The sequence below is a fragment of the Hyaena hyaena genome, unplaced genomic scaffold, assembly GCF_003009895.1.
Source record: "Hyaena hyaena isolate Hyena2069 unplaced genomic scaffold, ASM300989v1 scaffold_30, whole genome shotgun sequence".
NCBI classification, from domain to species: domain Eukaryota; kingdom Metazoa; phylum Chordata; class Mammalia; order Carnivora; family Hyaenidae; genus Hyaena; species Hyaena hyaena.
The window spans coordinates 1,818,192-1,826,406 of NW_024080662.1; the positions used below are offsets into that span (position 1 = coordinate 1,818,192).

General features: G+C 47.7%; 1 protein-coding gene across 1 annotated transcript; it reads left to right on the forward strand.

Annotated features, from left to right (window-relative positions):
• Positions 1-4,445: 4,445 nt before the first annotated feature.
• Positions 4,446-4,793, forward strand: LOC120229266 (60S ribosomal protein L35a). The gene has a single exon (XM_039228121.1). It carries the CDS (start codon positions 4,446-4,448, stop codon positions 4,776-4,778), a length of 333 nt encoding a protein of 110 aa, XP_039084052.1. The 3' UTR covers positions 4,779-4,793.
• Positions 4,794-8,215: the final 3,422 nt, after the last annotated feature.

Genomic DNA, 8,215 nt, shown 5'->3' on the forward strand with positions numbered 1-8,215 from the left:
CCCTGTATGATCCTGGGTTGTTGTGGGAGAGGACGGGCAGGGGCGCTGGGGGCTCAGGACCTTGTCATTTCCTTGCCCTGACCTCCAGTGTAAGGAGGGGGTGGTCCCCGAAAGGCCTGTCCATCAGAGTCCCTTGAGCCCTGTTCAGCCTCTCCCTGAGTTCCCACTTTTGGGCCACAGCCAAGCCGAGTGCCCTCCCAGACTTCACTTACATCTTTCTTTGCTTTGAATGCCGACTCTCTCCCCTGTTGAAAGCCTCTCCTTCATAGCTGCTCTCAAATGAAGCAGGCCCCACCCCAGCGCCAGCCTCCCTGCCTGCCCAGGCCCTGCCCAGCTCTGTTCCCTTTATCATTTGTCAGTGGGTCCAACAAGAGCCCCTCATTTTGCAGCCTCAGCAGAGATTTGGCCATTACCGTAGGGCAAGGAGAGGATCTTGACAACTGTGGGGTTCAGTTGGCACTACTGTTGGAGGAGAATTAGGGACCATTTGGCAAAAACTTCATTTTCCTTGTGGGCTCCCAGTTAACAAAGGCTCTCGCCGAAAGTGGGAGAGGAGAGTCAGGGACCCACAGACAGACACCCGTCAGAAGTGGTTGTCATCGTTCCCTTTGGTTTTTTTACCCAGGATGATCCTCATAAGACCCTTGCACATGTCCAGAATTCCTGATACTGTGACCTCCAGTTGTGACATTTCCTTTATCATTGGGGTGCTGAAGACAGAGGGCTATTACGTTATTTTCTCAACACGACTGTCTAATCCAGCAAGAAGCACAAAGAGGTCGGGGTTAGGGGTGGGGTCCCCTGGAAACAAGTCTTCAGGAAGCTGAGGCAGGAACATTTGACACGGAACCAAGCACAGGAGGCTGATGAGGAGATGCCCTTCCTGAACTGTTGACTCGGGCTAAACGCACAGGCTCTCCTGCTGGACCTGAAGAGGGGCTGACAAAATGTCCCCCAGTAAAGCTGTGTGGCACAGCCTGGTCAGTTCTTCATCCCAGAGCCATTCTGCCTTGCCTTTCACATCCAGAGTCCATGACACTGACTTCCAGTCATGACTTCTTCCCCGCTGGAATGCTGAAAGCAGAGAACCACGCTTCTCCTCCCGAAATAGCGTAACTGAGTGAAAAGCACAGGCCCCCAGGAAGCTGAGGCAGAACATTTGACAGCCCCTGGGTTTGCACTGTCCCTGTTGTGATGCACACACAGACCTTGGAAGGGCAGGGCTGTGCTATGCCATCTGTCCCCATGCTGGCACCTATGATGAGCAAAGTACAGCCCCATGACATGAGGATCAGAAGCCCCTTCCAGTTTCCACACGGTTGTCCAAGGGGCCCTGGCACGTATTTGTAAGGGATGTAAGAGCCAAGTTGACAAAGTTACATACTGGCCTCTGGCGGCAAACAAGTGCTCTGAGAAGGTCCAGAATGCCAGGACTCCTTCAGCAGATACCTTGATGGTGGCCTCACAACGCAAAATTAGAACTGCAGAGGGAAATATGATTAGCCAGAGAATTCCTCAGCGGAGGAAACTGAGAGAACAGCCTTTTGGCTGCTTGGAAGGATGGTAAGTGTGGTGTATGGTGAGGCAAAAGAAGGAGCAGAGAGAGGGGACTAAGCCGCTCAAATGGGTGTTTGGGTGGGGCTGAGGAAAAAAATTCAAGAAATGTTGACAGGCAATGAGGGATGGGGGCTTGGGCTGACCTCCAGTGTGGAAAAGAGTACCTAATGGTGCTGGCACCGTGCTTGTGGGATGCGCACTATGGACACACAAATGAGGCAACTCCAGAATAAGGGAGTGGGTAAATCTCACGCCTGCTCAGTCCCCCAAAGATACAGAGGCTCCAAGTAATAGAAAACAATTTTTCTTTTTTCTCTCTTTTTGAGCTCATTACCAAGACCAAGAGTCACATGCTTTTCAGACTGAGCCAGCCAAGTGCCCCAATTTTTCCTTGTTTTTATGGAAGAATAACATAACCATGAAAAACACACTATACAAAGAATAGAGCTGAATGATGACAGAGAAGGCTGATCTAACCACCACTCAAGTCAAGAAATAGAATATCACCGGTCCCTAAAGCCCACTTGTGTGCCCCCTCTTTTTTAAAAAATTTTGGGGCACCTGGGTGGCTCAGTCGATTAAGCATCCGACTTCAGCTCAGGGCATGATCTCATGGTCCATGAGTTCGAGCCCCACATCAGGCTGTGCTGACAGCTCAGAGCCTGGAACCTGCTTCAGATTCTGTCCCTGCTCTCTCTGCCCCTCCCCCGCTCATGCTCTGTCTCTGTTTCTCAAAAATAAATGAAAAAAAATTTTTTTTATGTTTGAGAGAGAGAGACAGAGCATAAGAAGGGGGAGGGGTGGTCAGAGAGAATCCCAAGAAGGCTTCATGCCGTCAGTGCAGAGCCCAATGTGGGGCTCAATCCCACAAACTGTGAGATCATGACCCAAGCTGAAATCAAGAGCCAGGCACTTTAACCGACTGAGCTGCTCAGGCATCCCTATGTGCCCCCTCTTAATCACTGACTCCCCCTTCCTCCCCAGACCTTCTCTCTAGAAGTAATTATAGATCGGCTTTGCCTGTTTTTGAACTTTACATAATGGAATCATACAGTATAAACTCTTCTGTCTGGCTTCTTCATTCACCATTAAGTTTCTGAGATTTGTCTATGTGGTTCCAGTTTGTTCACCTCCAATGTTGTATGGGATATAATATACCCTCATTTATTCACTCCTGATGACCTTCCAGTTTCTGGTTGTTGTGATTATGAATAGTGTTGTCAGGGACGTTGTTCCATGGGTCGTCTTGTTGCACATATGCATCATCCTGGGGAGTATATTCCCATGAGTGGAACTGCAGGGTCACAAGCCAATGCTCCAAATCATTTTGCAAAGAAGCTGTACCAGTGTATGCTCCTCTGTCTCTTTCCCAAAACTTGATATTATCAGCCATTTCTTTTTGTTTGTTTTTAGTCATTCTGGTACACCATAGTAGTGTTTATTTTTAAAGTTGCATTTCCCTGATGGCTAAAAAGGTTGAGCACTTTTTCATTAGTTTACTGGCTCTTTGGATCATTTGTGATCATTTGTGAACTGCCTGTTCAAATCTCTTGCCCATTCATCTGCTGGGTTGTCTACTTTTTGTTGATTTGTAGTATGTATGTGGCATCTGAGTCCTTGGGTTGTCTTTTGATGAAAGGATGTTCTTAGTTATAATGTAATCCAGTGTCATAGGATTTTCTTTGTGGTTAGTGCATTTTGTGTCCTGTTAACAAATCTTTGCTTAAAGTCATGAAGATCTTCTGTGTTGTCTTCTAAAAGCAGTGTTGTCTTGGGACGCCTGGGTGGCTTAGTCGGTTAAGCGTCCGACTTTCGCTTAGGTCATGATCTCGCGGTTCGTGGGTTCGAGCCCCGCGTCGGGCCCTGTGCTGACTGCCAGCTCAGAGCCTGGAGCCTGTTTCAGTCTGTGACTCCCTCTCTCTCTGGCCCTCCTCTGCTCACGCTGTCTCTCTCTCTCTCTCTCCTAGAAATAAATAAAACATTAAAAAAAATAAATTAAAAAAAATAAATAAAAGCAGTGTTGTCTTTCCTTTCATATTTAGATGTCAAATCTATCTTGAATTGATTATGTGTGTAGTATGGAGTAGGGGTCTCATTTAATTTTTTCTACAAAGGTGTCCAACTGACCTTGCACCATTTTTTAAAGCCTATCCTTTCCTCATGTTGACTCTCTCTCTCTCTTTTTTTAAGTTTATTTATTTATTTTGAGAGTCGGGGGAGGAGCAGAGAGAGAGAATTCCAAGCAGGCTCTGAGCTATCAGTGTGGAACCCAACGTGGTGCTCAATCTCACGAACCATGATTTCATGAACTGAGCCAAAATCAAAAGTTGGATGCCCCCCACGTGCCTCATGTTGACTCTCAAGAGCCACCCTTGGGGCTCCTGGATGGCTCAGTTGGTTGAGCATCCGACTCTGAATTTCAGCTCAGGTCATGATCTCAGGGCCGTGGTATCGAGACCCCTCATCAAGCTCCACACTAAGCTGCTTAAAATTCTCTCTCTCTCTCCACCTCTCCCACCCACTTAATTGCTGTCTCTAAAGAAAAAAAAAAAAAGAAGCCACCTCATCAAAATTCAAGTCTCCACACATCTTTAAGCCCATCTCCGGATTATGTTCCAGCAGTCTATTCCCATACTGGCACCATAGTCTTGGTCTCCGTAGCTTTCTTGCACCCAGCAGAGGAAAAACTGTCTTCCTACTTTGGTTTTCAAGACTGTCTTGGGTGGGGCACCTGGATGGTTTAGTCAGTAGAGCTTGCAACTCTTGATTTCAGGGTTGTGGGTTCGAGCCCCATGTGGGTGTAGAGATTACTTTAAAAAGTAATAGAATCTTGGCCATCTTTGAACCCATGGAGGCCTGCTGGGAACAGGACTCCTGAAACGACAAATATGTCTGGAAGGTTGTGGTCCAAAGCCATTTTTGCTGGCTATAAACGGGGTCTCAGGAACCAGAGGGAGCACACAGCTCTTCTTAAAATTGAAGGTGTTTATGCCCGAGATGAAACTGAGTTCTATCTAGGCAAGAGATGTGCTTATGTGTACAAAGCAAAGAACAACACAGTGACTCCTGGTGGCAAACCGAATAAAACCAGAGTAATCTGGGGAAAAGTAACTCGTGCTCATGGAAACAGTGGCATGGTTCGTGCAAAATTCCGAAGCAACCTTCCTGCTAAAGCCATTGGCCACAGAATCCGTGTGATGCTGTACCCCTCAAGGATTTAAACTAACTGAAAAGTAAATAAATAAAGGTGTAGATTTGTTCTCTTGTAGAAAAAAAAAAAAGTAATAGAATCTAAAAAAACCAAAAAACAAAAAACACACCACTATGGGGCACCTGGATGGCTCAGTCACTGACTCTTGCTTTTGGCTCAGATAATGATCTCATGGTTTTATGGGTTCAAGTCCTGCTGGCAGTGCAGAGCCTGCTTGGGATTCTCTGTCTCCCTGTCTCTCTACCCCTCCCTCACTTGGACTGTCTCTGTCTCTATCAAAATAAACAAACAAAAAAAGAAACTATCTTGGGTATTCCTGGCCCTCATTTTAGAACTGTTTATCAGTTTACACACAAATGCACACACGCACACAGACAAAGCCTACTGGCATTTTATTGGAGTTGCATTGACATTGAAACCAAATGTCAATGTCAATTTTGGAAGACATTCCAATTTTTGAAAAGTTTTTCATCCATTTATGTCTTTATTTCTCTCAACATGTGTGCATTAGAGTTGTACATTTTTTTAAATGTTCATTTATTTTGAGAGCCAGCTGCGGGGTAGGGGGAGCATGCAGAGAGAAAGGAGAGAGAATCCTTTGCTGACAGTGTGGCCCCATTTCACAAACTGTGAGATCATGACGTGAGTGGAAGTCAAGAGTCAAGCCACTCAACTGACTGAGCCACCCAGATACCCTGTTGCACAATTTTCATTAGCATCATTCCTGGTACTTTGTTACTTGATGCTCCTCTAAATGGGCATATTTAAAAAATTTTTAACTGTTGCTAACATATAGAAATTACAACTTATTTTATATAAAGATTTTATTTTTATTTTTTGTTTATATTTTTTAAATGTTTTATTTATTTCTGAGAGAAAGACAGCATGAGCAGGGAAGGGTCAGAGAGAGAGGGAGATACAGAATCCAAAACAGGCTCCAGGCTCTGAGCTGGCTGTCAGCTCAGAGCCTGACACGGGGCTCAAACCCACGAACTGCGAGATCATGACCTGAGCCGAAGCCGTACGCTCAACCTACTGAGCCACCCAGGCGCCCCAATTTTTTTTAATTTTTATTTATTTATTTTTTGAGAGAGACAGAGTACAAGTGGGAGAGGGGCACAGAAAGAAGGAGACACAGAATCCAAAGCAGGCTCCAGGCTCTGAGCTGTCAGCAGGGAGACTCACATGGGGATTGAACTCACAGGGTGAGAGATCATAACCTGAGCCAAAGTTGGATACTTAACCGACTGAACCATCCACGTGCCCCAGAGATTTTATTGTTAAGTAATCTCTACACCAAACATGGGGCTTAAGCTCACAACCCCAAGACCAAGAGTTGCATGCTCCACCAACTGAGCCAGCCAGGTGCCTCACAACTGATTTTTATACATTGACCTTGTATTCAATGTCTTTGCTAAACTCACTCTAATAACTGACCTAAAAGTTCTTTAAAAAGTTTTACATACACAATCCTATCGCCTGTGCTTATGTTTTGTTTTTTCCTTTCCAATCCTCTTAATTTTTTATTTTTCCTGCCTTACAGCACTGGCTAGGCCCTATGATATAATATTGAGATTTGTGGTTATGAATGTAAAATGTTTTTCTCCAGTAATGTTCTGCTGCTCCAGAGGTGAGGAATACATGAACAGTCTATTTTAAGTGGGGTTAGATTTTAGCCCAGCATGTTTGTCTAAGAAAAGCAGGACAGGTGAGTTGTTATGACACTGGATTCTAGAAGGCTTAATGGTAAAGGTAAGGAACTGAGGAAGTGAGGAATGATGGATTCAAGATCTCAGTGAGATCAAAGAACTGTTGGATAATTGAGCTGGATGGGTTAGCCAGGTCTTCTGGCCTATTCTTCCAGCAAGGTACCTGACTGGGAGGAAGTAGGGGGCTAACACAGGGTAGAAGGAAAAAAGGCAGGAGGAGAGAGGCGGAGATGTCCTAGAGAGCAGTTTCTGCCAAGCCTTTGCCCTCTGGTCTCCTGGACTGCTCTCCATCTGCCCCACAGCAGCCTCAAACCCAGGTTTCTCAGTCCTGGGTGGACCCTCTACTTTAGAGATGAAAAGAAGAGAGAGGGGATGAACCATGTAGGGATCTTGCTATGTTCCTAGGAGGTAGGGACAAGTCTGGAGTTGAAGGGAGGAATTATCAATACTTGGTTTCTGTCTTTACCAGGGACATCAGAAGCTGCCGCTGGAGCGGGGGTGGGGCACAGAGGTGAGTGCACATGGGGAGGAGGAGGCCTATATGTACCGCAGTCACAAAGAGAGGACAATAGTGGAGGCAGGAACATTAGGGAGTGACAGGGCTGGCCACCGCAGTTACACCGCGAGTCAAGGGTATTAAGGAGAGGTCTAGGTCTTGCGCTCTGCAGGCGCATCAGCTGAAGCCATTGCCAGCCCTGATGAAGACAGCAGAGCTCGATTTCCCTCGGCCATGGTTCCTTTACCCCTCTGTACATGTGCCCACTTAGCTTCCAAGACCTAGGATGGCTCCTCCTTCCCTTGCAGCTGCAGACTTTCTCTTGGTTATTCGAGGCGCTGCTTGGACATTTTCTCCAGCAGGAAGCCGTTCCAGATCGCTAAGTTGGCTGAGGCACCTACCTCCTCAGGGACCCCAGTGGTCTTCCCCTTAGCGTTCCTCCTGCCTCCCTCCTTTATTGGTGAAAAGTTTCGTGCCCTCCGCTCTCTGGATTGTGGACCTGGAGGGCGACTGTGCAGGCCAAACAGCGTCCTCGACCTCGTCCCTCCAGCCCCTACACCGACTGGGTCCCCATCCAACCCAGTTCCGCCTTCAGCAGCTCAGCAGTGCTCCATCCTCACGCCCATAGGAACCGAGACCGTACATCCGGCGCGAAGCTCTGACCTTAGGGGGTCCTCAGATTCTGGAGCCCACCTGCCAGTTTTCCACAGCTAGGTAGGGCGCTCAGGAGGTGGGACCCACGGGACCCCCCTCCCGGAAGTGAAGAAGTCTAGGGGCCAAAGAATGTGCCATCTGATTGGTCGATGGTGATGTCATAGGTACCGTTAGAGTGGGCTGCAGGCCTGAGCCGGGAGTTTTGCGTTAGTTCCTTACAGGAGCCGCGCCCCTTGGAACGTTCTGGGATCCCGCCCCAAGCCCCTCCTAGGTCTGGGGACGCCCGCGCCCTTTATCCATGACGCTGCAGGGCGTTGCCGCTCCTGCTTTTGCAGGCCAGTCGGTAGAGAGCCTCCGGGATTATCTCTCCGGGCTATCCTGGAAGCCACAGAACCCTCCCCTAAGACAATGAGTCCGCCGTCGGGGGGCGGAGCCTCCCTTTGTGCCAATAGTTCTCTCCCAACCCAGTGTCGTATTCTGTGACGTATACTCCGCCCTGTCTGCCCATTGGCCAGCCGGAACCGATTTGCGCCTGGAGTTGCTCAGCTCTGGGAGAACTGTATTGAACCGTGGGAGGAGGATTGAGCT

Excerpts from the sequence above, each read along its gene's own strand:
- LOC120229266 (XM_039228121.1), top strand. The coding sequence starts at position 4,446 with ATGTCTGGAAGGTTGTGGTCCAAAGCCATTTTTGCTGGCTATAAACGG.